At 50.3% G+C, this 18,981-nt stretch overlaps 1 protein-coding gene across 2 annotated transcripts in view; it reads right to left on the reverse strand.

The window, feature by feature from the left end:
* Positions 1-16,862, reverse strand: part of CTDSPL2 (CTD small phosphatase like 2) — a 20,549-nt gene extending 3,687 nt beyond the window's left edge. The window contains exons 1-10 of one of the 2 annotated variants that reach the window (XM_041419104.1): positions 16,842-16,862; positions 8,739-8,947; positions 7,109-7,247; positions 6,079-6,228; positions 5,434-5,646; positions 4,030-4,108; positions 3,649-3,760; positions 2,722-2,808; positions 1,511-1,573; positions 647-726 (exon numbers count right to left, since the gene is read on the reverse strand). In XM_041419104.1, coding sequence (XP_041275038.1) covers positions 647-726; positions 1,511-1,573; positions 2,722-2,808; positions 3,649-3,760; positions 4,030-4,108; positions 5,434-5,646; positions 6,079-6,228; positions 7,109-7,247; positions 8,739-8,930 — 1,115 coding nt within the window. In that variant the 5' untranslated portion in view covers positions 8,931-8,947; positions 16,842-16,862. Of the gene's footprint in view, positions 1-646; positions 727-810; positions 891-1,510; positions 1,574-2,721; positions 2,809-3,648; positions 3,761-4,029; positions 4,109-5,433; positions 5,647-6,078; positions 6,229-7,108; positions 7,248-8,738; positions 8,948-16,841 lie in introns of both variants that reach the window. The other variant, XM_041419103.1, reaches the window with a different exon arrangement.
* Positions 16,863-18,981: the final 2,119 nt, after the last annotated feature.

The following is an 18,981-nucleotide window of genomic DNA, read 5'->3' on the forward strand; positions in this document are numbered from 1 at the left end:
GGTGCCAGTGCCCTCCTGGGCACCCCCAGGGAGGGCTGGACACCCCACACAGGGAAAAGCCCCGAGCAGAAACCAACTGGGGCCAGCACTGCCAGGTACAGTCCCCTGCCAGCTGAGAGTGACAGAGTCTCACCCCTGGAATTTCCTTTTGCCCTAAGGAACTGGAAAAGCCAAACACTTCCCAACACAGCTCAGTACTGAGAAATGAAAACCCAAACCAGCTCCAATACAAAACCAACAGACAAATGACTTTGTGATTGAATGAGAATTAAAAGCATGCTGATTGCAAAAGCTATACAAGCCACAATTTGTAATAAATAGCTCAAGTTATTAAGTTAAGTTTAAAAGTAATCAGGCACTCATTTAATTTCCTTTATTTGCAGAGGGTATTCCAGAGCACATCTTTGATCCCCAAGAGGTCATTTCCCATGAGCCAACCTCACAGAGACTGATCAGAGACAGGTTTTGCCCTGGGGTTATTTAATCACAAGGCACCAATTCCATCACTTCAGTCCATTTTTGTCCCTCTCCTAGCCCAGGCAAACCCCCAGGGGATCAGTCAGGGAGACACTGCAGTTAGGAACACGTCCCAGCCCACTGGGCAGGCACGGGACTCAGTTTGCTCACGCCACTGCTCTGCTTTTACCTGACCAGCTGCTTTTTGGGGTCCAGGATGTTCAACAACTTGTCTGCATACACCTTCTTAGAAGCAGTAAACAGAATGATCTGGGGATTGGAGGGGAAAAAAGTCACCAAGGAACACGTCCCACCACGGGACTCGGTTTGCTCACGCCACTGCTCTGCTTTTACCTGACCAGCTGCTTTTTGGGGTCCAGGATGTTCAACAACTTGTCTGCATACACCTTCTTAGAAGCAGTAAACAGAATGATCTGGGGATTGGAGGGGAAAAAAGTCACCACTGGAGGTACAAGGAAGTGGATACAGTTTAAAAATTAAATTCAAAGGTGGTAGAGGGAAATGAATTTATAGAAAATGTTTAAAGTTTGATAGAAGGTTCTTATAGTGTGTATTTGTATGTAAACTTTGAGATAAGAAATGTTGGCTTAGAAACGTTATGGAATAGGATAGATATTGCTGAGACAGAAATGGAATTAGACATAAGTTTTAAAAGGTGGTTTTGTAAATAAGATATTTTAGAGAAATAGAATTACGAAAGATGTATTGTAGTAAGATTTATGAGGGCTAATTTTAGATGATTGGTTTTAAGGTATTTATAGTATGGTATGGTTAAAGTGGATAGGTTAAGAAATGTTTAAAGTTATTGTAATTAGGAAATAGTTTGTGATTGTAATGCTGTGAATTACAACATCTGCATTATTTTACTTTTTATACGAGATTGAGAACAGAATAAAAGTTTTAAAGATTTTTTTAGTTGTTTTATTTTTGGGTTAGAAAAGGGTTTAATCCGACAAATCGGTGTTTAGTGTGAGGAAAAAGGGTGTGACAGCTGAAGAGCAAAAAAGGGAGAACTGGAGCATGCAGGTTTTACCTCGTAGATCTGAGACATGCGCTCCAGGAACTCTCGGAAGAACGGCCTTAGCCGGACGTACACCTGCACAGAGAGGGGCTTCAGCAAGGGGCAGCACCCAGAGGGGCTTCAGCAAGGGGCAGCACCCAGAGAGGGGCTTCAGCAGCCTGCACTCCCTCCAGGGTCAGCATCCCACCCAGAGGGGCTTCAGCAAAGGGCAGCGCCCAGAAAGGGGCTTCAGCAAGGGGCCGCGCCCCCCAGAGGGGCTTCAGCAAGGGGCCGCGCCCCCCAGAGGGGCTTCAGCAAGGGGCCGCGCCCCCCAGAGGGGCTTCAGCAAGGGGCCGCGCCCCCCAGAGGGGCTTCAGCAAGGGGCCGCGCCCCCCAGAGGGGCTTCAGCAAGGGGCCGCGCCCCCCAGAGGGGCTTCAGCAAGGGGCCGCGCCCCCCAGAGGGGCTTCAGCAAGGGGCCGCGCCCCCCAGAGGGGCTTCAGCAAGGGGCCGCGCCCCCCAGAGGGGCTTCAGCAAGGGGCCGCGCCCCCCAGAGGGGCTTCAGCAAGGGGCCGCGCCCCCCAGAGGGGCTTCAGCAAGGGGCCGCGCCCCCCAGAGGGGCTTCAGCAAGGGGCCGCGCCCCCCAGAGGGGCTTCAGCAAGGGGCCGCGCCCCCCAGAGGGGCTTCAGCAAGGGGCCGCGCCCCCCAGAGGGGCTTCAGCAAGGGGCCGCGCCCCCCAGAGGGGCTTCAGCAAGGGGCCGCGCCCCCCAGAGGGGCTTCAGCAAGGGGCCGCGCCCCCCAGAGGGGCTTCAGCAAGGGGCCGCGCCCCCCAGAGGGGCTTCAGCAAGGGGCCGCGCCCCCCAGAGGGGCTTCAGCAAGGGGCCGCGCCCCCCAGAGGGGCTTCAGCAAGGGGCCGCGCCCCCCAGAGGGGCTTCAGCAAGGGGCCGCGCCCCCCAGAGGGGCTTCAGCAAGGGGCCGCGCCCCCCAGAGGGGCTTCAGCAAGGGGCCGCGCCCCCCAGAGGGGCTTCAGCAAGGGGCCGCGCCCCCCAGAGGGGCTTCAGCAAGGGGCAGCCCCCAGAGAGGGGCTGCACCAGCCTGCACCCTCCCTCCAGGGCCAGCACCCTACCACCAGATAGGTGTAAAATGCCAGGTTGCTGCTTCTCCCTCTTCAAACAAGCTGAGAACAACTGCACACAGCAAGGAATCCCACAAAACAAAACCCAAAAGTTTGTGTTTCTCTATTTACCTGGTAAATGACATCTTGAAAAAGAACTGGAAAAGTGAGTGCAGCATCTTCTAATTCATTTAGACTACAGTGCACTAATGTTTCATCCTAGAGAAACAGTTACATAAAAGAGAGAAAAGAGTGTGAAAAAACAATGTGGAAAATAGAAGTAGTTTTCTGCATTTTATGTTCATTTTGAAGCAGGTTGATTTGGAATGGAAACTGTAGTTTTGTGCAAGTGCTGTCAAGATCGAAGAAAATTCTTAGGATGAATTAAACATTTCATTATTCTTGTAATCTTTTAGAATCTTCAGTAAACTGTGTGCTGGGGCTGTAGTTATAAGGAGATATTTCATTTTGTAGGCTCTTCTCTCATTCAGTTCCAGCCTGTATCTTTCAGTGTGAATAATCCACCCATTCCCATGATCACAGGGATGGCCCAGCTGGTGCTGCTCAAAAAACCCCACCACCATTAACAGGGTCTGAAACAGCTTTCAAAATGGAGACACTGAAACAAATCACCATAAAGACAAATATAGAACTTTTCAAAAAGTGCATTTGTGCCTTTTAAGAATGTTCTAAAAAGTAAAAGTTTTAATTTTTTCATCAATCTTGATGAAAGACACTCGTAACTGAATCTTCCTATTTATTCCACCTCATTTTTCCCACCCTGGATTTAGGGAAGCTTTATGGGGACAGAAAAATGTTCAAGATGTTAAAACTGTAATGCCTTTTTTTTTTTTTTTTTAAGCAGGATGTTAAGTATTTGACAAACGCAGCTCACATTCTATTCCTACCACAATTAATTCTTTTTCAACTATTTTTAACTAAAATTATGCAACATTCAGCAGTCTTTGTTTAAAGCAAGCACAACTGATTTCCACAACGAACAAAATAAGGGAAATGCTCCATTCCCCTGCTCTGGTTTGTGTTTACAAAGATATTTACCAAGTCTAGAACTAATGAGAACTCTGGTGTGCTTCTGGTTTTCAGTGGGAGAGCTGGCTTCCTGTTCAGCTGCTCTTCTGTTAGTGGGGGGACATGTTTGATGAAATAGTATCTGAAAAGAATACAGATTTTGCTGTAAAAATGTAAACTATTGAACTGCAATGCTGTAACCCAACTTATTATTTGAAATATTTAAATCACCAGAAGTAAGTATTTTAAATTGAAATAAACCCCACATGAGCATACGTGGTTTTTCTTTAAGCTCAAAGTTTTTGGAGTTCATTACCATAACATGAAAATGATCCAATTTAAATAGAAGCATCTTAATTCAATATCCCACATGATTAATTTACTATTTCCAGCAGAAACACTGGCACTTACGGATCAAAGACTTCCCAGTCCTCTTCATAGGTGGCTTCTGCATGAGCTGATGAGTAGCCACTGTCTGGAGATACTGGTGCTGAAATTCAACGAAAATGACCAAAACAAAAAATAAAACAAAAAACCACAAGAGCTGGTCTTATTAGTGCAGTTCTGTAAAGTGACAATTTGCACTCGAGACACGAGGCAGGGAAACAGGGGCAAAGTCTCCCCCAGCCCCACCTCCCCTGCCCAGGGTCACATTCACCCCTACTGCAAGGCTGCTCCTCTCCCAGAGCAGGGTTTAGCTCAGGGTTTGATGCTGCCCATGCACACAGAAGCTGAACTTTTGTCAAAAACAGACGTTGTCTTCTGAAGAAAATACAGAAAATGAATGCAGGATCTGTGTGTTTCTCATTTACCAGGTGCTTCTAATAGAAGACATCAAAATGTAGCCAATTTCTCTTTGGAGATCAGCAAGTCCAGAGTGTGAAATTTTAGTGTTAATAGTAATTCCTTTCCTCTGGAATCTCTGCTTGCATGGGAAGAAGAGTTATGAGGCCACCTGAGTTACACCAGGAACAGGAAAATCCTGCCAAAACTGTGTCTTTGGTGCCTACCAACCATAAAAATCAGTGTTAGCACTGTTTGCATGTCCCAAGGGAAGATGGGACAGGAGTCTCTGCTGAGGTGCTGGATCCCCTGGGATCAGCCTTTCCCTGTCCCCCACGGCACAGTCCCTGTCCCTTACCCAAGGACAGTGGCACAGGAGACCCTGCCGAGGTGCTGCCCCCCAGGAACACCCTGTCCCTGTCCTGTGGCACAGTCCCTGTCCCTTACCCAAGGGAAGATGGGACAGGAGTCCCTGCCGAGGTGCTGGATTCCCTGGGATCAGCCTTTCCCTGCACAGCCCCCTGTCCCTGTCCCATCCCTCACCCAAGGACAGTGGCACAGGAGTCCCTGCCAAGGCGCTGTCCCCCAGGATCACCCTGTCCCTGTCCTGTGGCACAGTCTGCTGTCCCTGTCCCTTACCCAAGGACAGGTGCAGGTGACACAGGATTCCCTGCCAAGGCGCTGCCCCCAGGATCAACCTGTCCCTGTCCCTTACCCCAGGACAGGACTCCCTCCCGAGGCGCTGCCCCCAGGATCACCCTGTCCCTGTCCCTTACTCCAGGACAGGAGCCCCTCCCGAGGCGCTGTCCCCAGCATCACCATGTCCCTGTCCCTTACCCCAGGACAGGACTCCCTGCCAAGGCGCTGTCCCCAGCATCACCGTGTCCCTGTCCCTGTCCCTTACTCCAGGACAGGACCCTCTCCTGAGGCGCTGTCCCCAGCATCACCGTGTCCCTGTCCCTGTCCCTTACCCCAGGACAGGACTCCCTGCCAAGGCGCTGTCCCCAGCATCACCGTGTCCCCGTCCCTTACCCGTGAGCGGGGGCAGGTCGCGGTCCCCCGGCTCCTCGGGGTCGCCCAGGCCGTTGTTGACGGCCCTGCCCTGCACGGCCTGCCCGGGGAAGGCGGCGCCGTTGGCCGAGGTGGCCGTGCTCGTGGTGATCTCGTCCACCTGCTCCATGTCCAGCTGCTTCACGATCTCCTCGGCCTCCACAGCCTGGCCCGGGGAGTCGGAGCCCGACGTTCCTGAGGGACATTTCCAAACACCTTCCCTCAGGCTGAGCTCCATCACGGTGCTCACACTCATTACCAAGCACACACACACAAGTCCCAGAATAATTAAAGATATCTGCACGGATTCGTGCCACAAAAATAAGAACTGAACTGAAGACCATGACAATGACATATAAACGTGTCTGGGACAAAGAATCCCTTTGTTTTTCCCTCTCCTTATTTTCTTTTTTAATGAAAGGTGAACCACTAAATACAGCTATGAAATAAATGCTCCAATGTTTATAAGCTTCTTTCATTAACTATCAAGGAGTCTTTCTGCCTGGCAGCAGTAACTCTTGGTTTGTAAACCAGAATGAAAAGTGTACCGTCACTCAAAGCAGCTATTTCATACAAAACTCTATCACTCTCAGCTTTAAGACTATCGGCTTTTTGAATAATACTCACCATTTTTATTTGCTGGTGAAAAAAAATTGAAAACAGGAGAAAATATGGTTCCCAGTAATGTTGTTCGTGGGGGACTGCCTGTGGTGGGGTTATCTTCCAATTTTCCATTTTGCTTTACGTGTTGGTTTGTCATCTCATAACTTCCAGCTTCTGGAAAAGAAAAAAATATGAGTTTTTAACAGCACCCAGCTGGGCTTCAGGTGCCTCTGCTCCTTTATGGCCAGCATTTGTACTCTAGGGGTGTCCTCTTGCTCATGGCTCAGCTGGGTCCATGAGAGCCAGCAACTTTCTACCAGCAGAAACCCAAAATGTCCACTCCCAACACTCTCAGAAGCTTCTCTCCAGAGGGGGAGCAGCCCCTGCTCCCACCAACAGCAGAGGTGGAAATCCTGGCAGTGATTTGGTGTGGCAGCCCCGGAGCTGCCAGTGCCAGGACTCCACTAGAGGGAGGCACGAGAAAGGGTCAGAGCTGCCTGGCTGAGCCTCCAGCCGCTCCAGAGCCCGGAGTTTGTTCCTCTCCACACACACACACACACACAGAGGCAGCCGTGATCACAGATAACACAGGACAGAATTAAATGAACATCCACCTTCCAGATCTGACACGTAACAAGGGTGATCTCTCATGCCACAACTCACATCTCACAACCCTGACAGAAACCTGTCTGGGTTTGCCAAGAGCTCTCAGCATCTAATGACACCTGCTCACTACCACAAACGTCAGGAGTTGGGAGGTCATGCTCCCTCTTATTTGTGAGAAGAGCTAAATCAAATTATTATGGGACTTTATGAATAATAATTAAAAACAAAAAACAAGTTAAATTAGTCCCAAAGCAGCAGCTGCTGATCCAAACTGTCTCACAGAGACGCCGTGGAAGCCTCTGGGGGGTGTGGAAGTGTTGCTCACCCCTGGAAATGCTGTTTGGCTGCCATCAGCTGAGCTGCAGCAAGCTCCTTGTGGCCTGGATCAGTGCCCAGCTGGGGCTGGCAGAGCTGCCTGCCCCCAGAGCACAGCGTGGCATTCACCCACCTCCATTCATCTGACTTTTCCGCCGCACGCGCGAGAGCTGCTTGTTGGGCTTCTCTCCCGTCTGGGGCGTGGAGGTGATCAAGTTGTTATCGATGTCCCGCTCAATCCGACTCCTCTTGGGGGGATTTTCTCTTTCTTCCTTAAAATACAAAAGAGGGAAAAAACAAACGTACTGAGCAGTGCCTTTTTCCGTGGGACAGAGCAGAGAATCCTGGAGAAAGTTCACCAAAGTTCACCAAAGATCCCTTTCCTGCTCCACTTCCAGGTGCAGAACGTGCAACAACGGTCTGGCCAGTGGGATCTTACATGAGTTTAAACTGAGTCAAAATACGGGGAATGAAAACTGTGCATGGAGCTGCTATAGTAGAAAAGTTGTCTTTACAGCCAATCTAAATATTCCAGTGCTGCAGAGGCTGGGAAATGCAGAGACGAAGCAACTAAAATGAGCTGAAACTTGATTTCTCTGCCTGCTAAATACACAGGAGGTGAACTGCCCGACAATATCCAACGTGACAATCCATATCAGTACAGGGCAAAACTGAGCTGTGAAAAATCCAAGGATTCTCCTTACCTGGGAATAAGTGACTGCAGCACTCATGGGAATGAGACAGAACCAAAGAGTTCTGCACATCTTCTGTGCATGGCTGTATGTGCAGGCACACGTTTATGGCAGGTTTCTTACCCTTTTCCCCCAAAACACCTACGACAAGTCGATAAAATGTTGAAATTTTATCAGATTTTTATTTATCACAGAGCTGATCTGGGATACATTGTAAATTAGTTCTGACTTCCTGGATATTCTTCTTTCGAATCTGCAGTTACATAATGGCAGTATCTGAACCGCTGGGATGGATGATGTGGGGTTTTTAACTGGCCTCCATCTAGAGAAAAAAAGCCAGTTTTTGAAGTAATTGCAAGGTTACATTCAGCCTATTGAAGCTTATATATATATATTTATATATTTTATATATATATATATGTGTGTGTGTTTGTGTATATATATTTTTCACCCTCAAATGTCCATGCAGCACATGCAACAGGTGCTCCCGTGTGCAGATCAGTAAAGCTCAGCTTTCTAGCTGCACCAAGACATGAGATTTCGTGGCTTTCCCCAACAAAACCTGGATATGATGCTCCAAGCAGGGAAGTGCTCACTGCAGGAATCCCTGAGCAGCTGCATCAATTCCACGGCACTTGGATTTGTGAGGTTTGACCTTCATTGATTAAATGACTCCTGAACAATTTTGAATAAAATTGCCAGAAATAGTCAAGAAATTAATGCTTACAGACTGGCTTTTCTAAGTTGTTAGTACTGGCAATTCCTTGAATCTGGATCCAAGGAATCCTTAAAACAGAAATTAAGAATGTAGTGAATTTATTTGACATTTTCACAAAGAAACACCAGGCAATAAAGCCTGTGATTTACTGGACTGTTAAACACACCTACAATTGACTCCTGAAGGTTTCAAAGTCTGCTTTACCTGACACAACTCACAGGCACCTGTTGCCTTCCAACTCTTTGCATTTTGCTCCCACCACACGATTAACTCTTAACAGAACTGCTTTCCAATCAAACCTGAAGCGATTACGACCCACTTGAAAGCAAAGCAGGGGCCTGCCGGCGGCGTACCTTGGGTGTGCTTCCTTTAATGAACTTTTTGATCGAAGACAAGAGGCCTGTCTCATTTTTGGGTGGTTTTCCCCCGCCGCCGGGTAAGGGCTCCTCCACCTCCGAGTGTTTCCGCTTGGCCCGCAGCGCCCGCTGCGTGTGGAGCTGGTTGGACTGCTGGGAAGCTTTCCGTGTCCTCAGCCTCATCTTCATGGGTAGCACATGGAAAGCTGCAACGGGAAAAAGCAGCAATCCCTCACCGGGGAAACGTGGCAAAGCTGCAGCTCCTGAATCTGAAGGGGGACGTGGGGCCGGCGGTGCTCCGGGACGCGGCGCGCGCCAGCGCGGAGCTGTGTGCTCAGGGAGGGCACCACGCTGCCAGGGGGACACAGCATGGCCTCTGCCATGGGCACGGCAGCCAGCACATCACTGAGCCTGGCACAGCCCTGGCACAGGACCCAGCACATCCATGGGTACAGCACCCAGCACATCACTGAGCTGGCACAGCCCTGGCACAGCCCTGGCACAGGACCCAGCACATCCATGGGTACAGCACCCAGCACATCACTGAGCTGGCACAGCCCTGGCACAGCCCTGGCACAGGACCCAGCACATCCATGGGTACAGCACCCAGCACATCACTGAGCTGGCACAGCCCTGGCACAGCCCTGGCACAGGACCCAGCACATCCATGGGTACAGCACCCAGCACATCACTGAGCTGGCACAGCCCTGGCACAGCCCTGGCACAGGACCCAGCACATCCATGGGTACAGCACCCAGCACATCACTGAGCTGGCACAGCCCTGGCACAGCCCTGGCACAGGACCCAGCACATCCATGGGTACAGCACCCAGCACATCACTGAGCTGGCACAGCCCTGGCACAGCCCTGGCACAGGACCCAGCACATCCATGGGTACAGCACCCAGCACATCACTGAGCTGGCACAGCCCTGGCACAGCCCTGGCACAGGACCCAGCACATCCATGGGTACAGCACCCAGCACATCACTGAGCTGGCACAGCCCTGGCACAGCCCTGGCACAGGACCCAGCACATCCATGGGTACAGCACCCAGCACATCACTGAGCTGGCACAGCCCTGGCACAGCCCTGGCACAGGACCCAGCACATCCATGGGTACAGCACCCAGCACATCACTGAGCTGGCACAGCCCTGGCACAGCCCTGGCACAGGACCCAGCACATCCATGGGTACAGCACCCAGCACATCACTGAGCTGGCACAGCCCTGGCACAGCCCTGGCACAGGACCCAGCACATCCATGGGTACAGCACCCAGCACATCACTGAGCTGGCACAGCCCTGGCACAGCCCTGGCACAGGACCCAGCACATCCATGGGTACAGCACCCAGCACATCACTGAGCTGGCACAGCCCTCCAGCTGGGGCGGGCTGGAAACCCCGACGTGACCTGCTCAGAATGAACAGAGCTGTCTAGGGTGGAAAGCACCTCTCAGGTCATCAAGTCCAGCCTGAGAACAATCACACCCGTCAACCAGCAGGGTGTCACCTGCCCTGATGAAAGCACTGATTGTAGGGTGCCTGTTGTCTCCTGCCCCAAATGACTGGACTCTGTGACCCAGGAAGTTCTTTCCTCTCTCTGTTCCTCAAAACACTTCACTGCAAGTGTCCACATTAAACTTGAGATGAGGCACAAATCTAAATTGCTGTCGAGTGCTCCCAGAAGGAATCATGAGCCTGTGCACTCAGAGTGGGTGAGGACAGAGCAGCTCTGCAAAGGAACCCAAACTGAGCTTCAGCACAGCTGAGTCTGGGAATCACACAGACCTTGGGAACACTCATGCAAGGGCAGTGTCTGTTAAAGCAGAGCAAAAAGCCATTCCAGGGAATGCATCCCATTTATCTCCAGCCTCCAAGTGGGCTGCTGGTATTGTCACAGCGAGTCTCAATGTCACTGTTCTCTGGGCTGGGGACGTGCCCTCTGCAGCTGCCTGGAGCTGGGCTGGTTTGAAGGGGACACCTGCCTAAAATCATGGTTATGATGGATCAGGAGTGGAAAAATGAAGTAGCAAGAAATCCATCTGAGGTGCAACGCACAGAAATACTGGAAATAAAGGTAAAGTAATTTGCCTTTCCTAGATGAAATCATGACAAACCCCAGGTTTTTAAAGAAAATTGTATGCTTATCACTACAGGAATCAGTGCCTGCCTTTCTGGAGTCCATTTAGTGTAGACCTGATAGCTGCATAGACAGAATAAATATAGCATTTAAGATGTAAGTTGCCTTTCTGGAGTCCATTTAGTGTGGATCTGATTGCTGCAGAGACAGAACAAACAATCTGCAACATTTAACATATAAGTAATGTCACAACAGGTATGTTGCTTAGGAAAAGGCAGCGGTGGCACTGGATGAGTCACAGACAGGGAAATACTGACAATGTTTTTGAAAACCTGTTACACAGCCGTGTTTGTTCCCAGGTAAGTCTCAGTCCCACACAAAGGTGCTGCAGCTGACGAGGAACGACCCAAGTACTGACACTGCTGTCAGGCTTAGCAAGGAAAGTGCTCTGTGGGTACTGCTGAGGGTGAAACATGGTGTCACACAGAATTACTACTGGAATATTCACTGCAACTGCCAGCAAACACGGGGGTCATTTCCCACAGGTCCATGCTCAGCACCTCCATCAGTGCCCAGCTCAGTCCAACTGTCCCCAGCACTGCAAGGCCACCACTGCCCCAGGTCCCCATGGCTGGGAAACCTCTCCAGCAACAGGGTCCCCAGCCCTGCCCTGCCCCAGCCCTTTCCAAGATGAAATTTTCCCTACTATCCACCCTGAGCCTGCCCTGGCCCAGCCTGGGGCTGTCCCCTCTCCTCCTGTCCCTGTCCCTGGGAGCAGAGCCTGACCCCCTGGCTGTCCCCTCCTGGCAGGAGCTGTGCAGAGCCAGAAGTTTCTCCTGAGCCTCCTTTTCTCCAGGCTGAGCCCTTTCCCAGCTCCCTCAGAAGCTCCTCACAGGATTTATGCTTCAGACCCCTCCCCAGCTCTGCTGCCCTTGTCTGGACACGCTCCAACACCTCAGTGGCCTTGCTCCTGCTCCCTCCTCACTTCTTTCCCACACTTACTCCAGATCTTGTTTCCTCCTCAGAGACCTGAGCAGCTCACGGAGATAACGGGGGAAATTCCTTCATTTTTATACCATGCAATCAGTTAATAAGGGGAACCCGTGGGCATCTGAGCAATGCAACGGAGTGCCAGTGACACAGCTGGACATCACACAGCCCGTGGGGGTGATGCTGCTGGACAGGACGGTCCAAGGGCAGCAGGGAGTCCCGGGAGGCTCTGCAGCCACAGCACTCACTGTGCTGCAGCCCTGAGCTCAGGAGAAGCCCCACAGCCTGCAGCGAGGTGGGCAGTGTGTGTGGGGCCATGGCACAGGGGACAGGCACACCCAGCTGGCCTCTGTGACCTCTGTGACCTGCCAGCGTGTCACGGAACCCCTGAGCCTGGACGAGAGCACCACGGCCCCTGGCACTGCACGGCCCCCACAGCCCGTGTCCCCAGGTGCCACATCCACAGGGCTGTTAACCCCTCCAGGCATGGGGACTCACTCCAGCACTGCCTGGGCAGCTGTGCCAGGCCTGCAGAACTCCCGGTGAAGAAACTTCCCCAAAATCCACCCTGAGGCTCTCCTGGCCCAGCCTGGGGCCGCTCCCTCTGCTCCTGTCCTTGTTCCCTGTTCCCAGCCTGACCTCCCTGGCTGTCCCCTCCTGTCAGGACAAATGTGTGTAAAAAGGAATTAAAATTGTAAAACACGGAGACAGACACTAGTGAAATTCCAACGTGGGAATGAAAATAGTACTTCAAATTTGCTATAGTATAAGTTGCCTGATTTTTCTAGAACTGAAACAAGTATCAGTCACAAAAGATGAACCTATTTAATATTTGTCAATGATGAGTACACATTTATGCAGCAGGGAAACGCTCAGCTCCTCAGTGCAGCCCTGCAAGGGACTCCTTTGGCTCACTGCACATGCTAGGTATCAAGCATGGGGTTATAAATATCTCTAATGGACTTAGCAACAGGTACCTACAATCCTCTCAGAGAGAGGAGTTTGCTTTCCTAGCACTGCATCCACTTGGGAGGAGAGTTTTTATTGAATTATAGTCGTGGTTCTTTCCTGAACCAGGCTACAAAACTTAACGCAGCCAAAATAACCAAGTCTAAACACGTAGGAGAATTTCCTTCCTCAGAGCTGCAGGATTTGGATTTCCCCAGCACGTGCCATCCCTGACGGGTGACCAAGGACCTGAGCCTGGGCTGGCACTGCCACCTCCACTGTGCCAGGGAAATCAGCTCCCAAAACCCCTTCTCTCTTCAATTACTTCTACACTTACCATAAACCCAGAAAGAGTCGGAGGGGAAAGGGAAAAACCTTGTTCTTCAAGAGAGAATCACAGAATGGCAAAGAAGGACTAAAAGGAATATCCACTCAATAATTTGTGGGACAGGAAAATAAAATGTAGGAGCTCTTAAAAAGCAGCAGCTGAAGGAGCTATGGCTGCAATAAATCCCATTTTCCTGAGTCCACACACACCAAGTGTCAGGCTCCCTGCCTTGAGAATACTGTTGTTATTCCAAGGCTCAGGTACACTGTACTTACAGGAAAGAAATTCCTGTGAATGACTCATATTTCAAACTGAGAGCACACCTCCACGGAATCTGCTCTTAGGGATGGTTTATTTCCCACCACGTATGACACTGCTGTTTTCTCTGCTTTCCCCCAAACTATTAAAAGGAAAATTAGGTGAAGCACATCTAATTACAGGGTTTAGGGCTTTCTGATACAGGAAAAGCTTGAAGATGGTATAAGAACAATGGTGGAGAACAATAGGCAGAGATAAGTGACAAGAAAATCCAAATCTCTGGTGTCGAACAATTTCTCCATTCAGTTTGGCACTCAGGAATAACACTGAACTGCCACCACAGAAATCCATCTATCCCAAAGCTCCACACCACAGCAGCTCCAGAGCATTCAGACAACCTGAACATGTCCAGAGCGTGACTTTGTTGACAGCAACTCAGGACGTGAAAAACTTCTATTTCTTTATCTAACAACCTGAACACGTCCAGAGTTCCTGACTGACACGTCCAGAGTTCTGACTTTGGTGACAGCAACTCAGGACGTGAAAAACTTCTATTTCTTTATCTGGGGTTTTTCTTGAAACACTTTTTACGCAAAGCCAAGAAAGTAAATTTTTTAACAATTTTAAAACTCTGAGCAAGAGCATCAACGCATGGTGTAAACAGAGATGGAGCCGTGACCAGCTGCACAAAGCCGTGACCTGTCCCCACATCTAACAGCTGTGACAACTGAGGGGTTTGAAAGCGAGGGAGTGGCAGGGTCGGTGTCCCTGTCCCCTGCCAGCCCTGCTGACACACACCTCCCTGCTGAGATGTGTGTGCTTCCAGCTGGATCAGCAGGCAGAGGCAGGGGCAGAGGAACAGGAGCAGATCTTTTGCTCCGTTTGCTCTCAGACAAGTCACGGCAGAGGTGTTTTGTCAGCACGTTTCACGGCTGCCATGTGACCCAGATTTCAGGGTGAGGAACAGCCCCAGGAGGAGATGTGCTCCTGGCTGGCTGGGGGTGCTTTCAGGAAAGCCAGAGCCCGGGCTGGGACAGCCCTGAGTGACACAGAAGGGACAGGCTGGCAGGGCTCTGGGGACACGGCAGCGTGGCTGAACCGGGGTGTGCCCCCCAAAGCCAAGGGCAAGGATGGACAGGCAAACCTTCCCCCAGCCAGGCCCCAAAGCCCTTCACACCCCTCAAGGAAACTCTCCTTGTTAGTTCAAGATGTTCAGACTCTTCCCCTTTAACGACTCTTGGCCTTTTTCAACCAACTTATTCTCCTTCCCTAGAAAATTACAGCCATTTCATGTCACTCCAGCAGATGTATTTCATGTTTTCCAATGTACTGCACTACTTGTCACTCTTCTCCAATCTTTAGGTGTGTTTTTCTGCCACTGCAGAACTGAGAGAGCAATAAACCAGGAAAGCCTGACTCAAAGCAGTCTGGAAGTGATGCTAGTCTGGGGTAGGTGAAAGCAAAATAAAAAGGCACTGATTTATTAAAATAGCAAATCACCCAATATGTACTATTCAGATGCTGGTGCTGGGTTATGCAATCTGGATAAATGTTTAAAGCAACTACAAGTTCCATCAAAACAACAGTAAGGAATTACAGCTATCAAAGGCACCTCTAAATTCTCCCTGTTTCACTGAAAGCCCGTTTTCTCCTTCTCCCCACCTTCCAGGGCACCAAATCATTTCCATCTGAAACAAAATGCTGCCTGAAATCCCTGCTCTGCAGTCACCCTGTTCAAACCCTGATCCCACAGGACATCTGCCTTGTGCTCACTTCTACTCTCCCAAAGTTTGAGTATTTCCCTAAAGCAAACCTACCCTTAGAAGGATTCTGCCAAAGAAGGATGGCAGCTTTTTACAACTGGCCTCAACAGAAAATAGATGTTTTGTTCCTTTATTTTTCTGCTCTAGCCATCATATTTCTGTTTTGCCATTGCTTTGCTAGTGAGGCTTTGTTTTGATTATACCAAATGCATTTGGAACTGAAAGTTTATTCCCTCCCAGCCAAGATATTTTTCTCTTTGCACTGAAGGTACACGCTGGTAATTAATTCAGGCTTTCCAGCCTGTGTCACACTCAGCAAGGAGGAAACTTGGAGAACTGGGGTAAGCACGGGACAGCAAACCTCAGAGCAGACCCCAAAACCTGCTGCAGAAAGAAGGGCCTCTTTCCAGCCTCTGGTGCTGCCAAGATGACAATTTCACATCAGCCACCTCCAGACCTTGTGGGGCTCCTGAGAGATGAGAGGTTGGGAGAGGAAAGTTTGCAGAGCTGGAGTTGTACAGGAGCAGGAACAGATTCCACAGGACCAGCACTGCTCCTGCTGGGATTCTGGGAGGGACCAGCTGTCCCCGGGCTCTCTGGACATTCAATCCAACTGCCAGGCACACAGGGAGCCTATTTATGGAAGTCAAGTCCCTCTGTCACAAGCCGTGGCATGGACAGGTTGCAAACGCTTCCTGAACAGACCTTCCGGGATGTGGTCTGAGCACAAAACCATCCCGAGGAGTCACTTGTGCTCACCCACACCACTTATCTTTTTCATTAAAAAAACAACAGAAACAAGCAGATTAATAGGGCTGAGTAAGTCTGTGCTGGACTGTGGAAGGCATGGAGTGACTCCTGTGTTTGTGAGGAGAATCCAAGAATTTCTGCACAGCAGCAGAGCTGCCTTTTGCCGAACTTCAGAAAACCTGACCCTGCTGCACTCCACCTGAATCCTCCCGGGGAATCACAGCCACAAGCACAGCTCCCACAGGACCTTGTCAGGCTGCTGGCTTTTAAAGGGATAGATAAGGGCTCTGGCTGCTCCTTTGGCCTCAAAAATAGCAGACTATTTTTACTACAGACCCTTTAAACGATAATATGATTCTCATTGCCCTGGCAAACACCTTCCTTGGTACACTGTATCCCTTCAGAGCCTTTCACAGCAGGTTAAACTCTGCTCTCCCCTTTGCACCGGGCTGCTTTCATGCTCCCCTCGCACCTGGCTTCCCTGATTTAAAACAAAAAATCAACCAATGGAGTTGTTAAAATGGGGAAAATTCCAGCACAGTCAGGATTCGTATTACTCAGTGTCCAGACAAAACTTAAACGAATCATTTTCCTTTATGAATACATGTTGAATTAATACTGACTCTTTCATAGCCCATCCTGGCTTCTTTCCTGCATGGAAAACTTCATTCTTACAAAATTGCAAATCTGAGATTAATTTGTGCATGTACCTGAGTTAAAACTGACATGAAAATCAGTTCGAAAGGTTTAACAGCTGTACTCACTTGTGAGTGATACTATGGTTTTACCCTTAAAACATAATATTGAGACATGATGAACTTGAAACTTAGCCAGTCCCAAAAACTTGCCTGAAATGAATTTCAGGGACCTGTCTGATTCCGTCACAATGAAGCTATTTTATACATTTTATTTTCATTCTCTTCCCCCACCCCTGTTTTATTTTGGGTGAAAAATCCACAAGAAAAAAAAAAAAAAAAAAAACAAACCTGTATGGGTGAGCGCCCTGATCTCCACACACAAGCTAAAATCTGTACTGAGGGATCCTGAACCACAGAAATCAGCAGGATCAAGAGGTGCTGGCACCACCTGGGAGCTTCCACGCTTGTTGGATTTGTTTCCAGGCATTCCCCAGCATCAGGAGTGAGCCTGGCCTCTCCATCCGAAACCCCTACGATGGAGAAAGCACCAAGGCACGTTCCAAAGCAGCACAAGTGCTTAATTTATCACATTACAGAGCAGCTACATTAGAATCTGGGAACATTTTCCAGACACTGAGGAGACCTGAGTTGACTCAAATAACAAATTTCATGCAAGTTACCTTAAATACCAAAGAAATACTTGAAAAAAGTTAGCTGCCACCTCTGCGCTGTGTGCTGTACGACAGAGCACACATCACTCCTCACCAGCAGTGCTGAAGAAACAGCTCAGCAAAACTGGGGGAGAGTAGAAATGCTTTACTGGAGGTGCAAGGAGTGCTTTCTAATTTCCATTCCTCCTTTCCCTACATCCCTTCCAGCCCCCACAGCTCCTTTGTCCAGACCCTCCAAGCGAGCCGTGTCTCCAGGCTGGAGTGTTTCCACATGGGAATAAAACACCTAACTCCTGGCAGGGCAAAGGACATTTGCAGCATGGGTTTCTTTTGCTCACTGTACCCTCTGATGGGCTCTGTCCTTCAGCACACAGATCAGCTCTTCCCAGAGAAAATGAGACTTATCCAATTGCAGCTGTCTGTGTGTCTGTCTGTCCTCCCTGGGAAATGCAGAGCCCATGGAGCAGCATCAACCCAGAGGAACTGAAATTTTAAATACACACAGTTCTTACAAGAAAATTCAAACCTGTGTAGGTAAGACAGAGCCTTCAAGCATCCCAAGTAAGCACAGGATGGCCGTGGCTCAGTCCTTCCACACAGGTAAATTCCACCTTGCCTCCTTGCCTAGCCCACCTCTGGAGTATTTAAAAACTGGCACATTAAAGTAGGAAAAAATTCCTTGCTCCATCCTTTTGGTATCATGTATGTTACAAAACAGAAATGAGTGTTGTTTAATTCTCTGGTAAGCAAAGCCCACCCACCAGAGTTTAAACAAGCATCTCCAGCAGGGCTCAGAGCAGGAGCAGGGGAGGAGTGCCCATGCAGGTACAGGGGGGGAGCAGAGCTCAGCACCCCCTGCAAACCCCACTGTGACACACAGAAAAAAGAAAGCTGCACATTCCCAGTGCTTTGCCTCCATGCTGTGGGTGCTGACAGGGGCTCTGAACCCTCTTTTCCAGCCTTTCCACCCCTTCCTCCTCCCTGCTGTCCCCGGGGTTTAACACAACCCCTCACCAGCAGTGTGGCATCCTCTGCCTGCTCCTTGGCCAGGGGGCTGGCACAGAGACCTGTCCCCTGGGAAATTTGGGAAAACCTCCTCGGGCCCCCTCCCAGTGCTCTGCTGCACGTGGGGCCCAGTGCAGGACGTGCCAGACTGAGGTCAGACCCAGAAGCACAAAGAACATCCTGCGGGTGGAACATCACAACCAGCCCCATCCCCAGCTCTGGGTGTCACCACCAGCCCCATCCCCAGGTCCTGGTGTCACCATCAGCCCCGTCCCCAGGTCCTGGGGTCACCACCAGCCTCGTCCCCAGGTCCTGGGGTCACCACCAGCCCCGTCCCCAGGTCCTGGTGTCACCACCAGCCCCGTCCCCAGGTCCTGGTGCCACCACCAGCCCCATCCCCAGGTCCTGGTGTCACCACCAGCCCCATCCCCAGCTCTGGGTGCCACCACCAGCCCCGTCCCCATGTCCTGCTGTCACCACCAGCCCCGTCCCCAGGTCACCACAGACCCCACAGTGCCCCGAGGGAGCCAGAGAGCAGCAGGGATTTATCAGCACAGCCACTTCAGTGCACACCAAAACCAAACTGCCACAGGAACAAGCCTTTACCCCGTCACTCCCACAAACTGGAGCCATCTGCAGGCACGGAGCCCCTGGAATTCCCAGGAAAAGGCACAGGAGCAGGTACACACCCTGCTCAGCCCCAGCAGCAGGGAACAGGAATCCATCGAGTGACAAAGAGCAGAGAAGCCCTCTCAAAATGGCTTTTTCCTTTGGAAAGCACATACCACAAAGGCAAATGTTTATTTTCTAAC

Source organism: Onychostruthus taczanowskii, unplaced genomic scaffold (genome assembly GCF_017590055.1).
Source record: "Onychostruthus taczanowskii isolate IOZ18803 unplaced genomic scaffold, ASM1759005v1 scaffold6, whole genome shotgun sequence".
NCBI classification, from domain to species: domain Eukaryota; kingdom Metazoa; phylum Chordata; class Aves; order Passeriformes; family Passeridae; genus Onychostruthus; species Onychostruthus taczanowskii.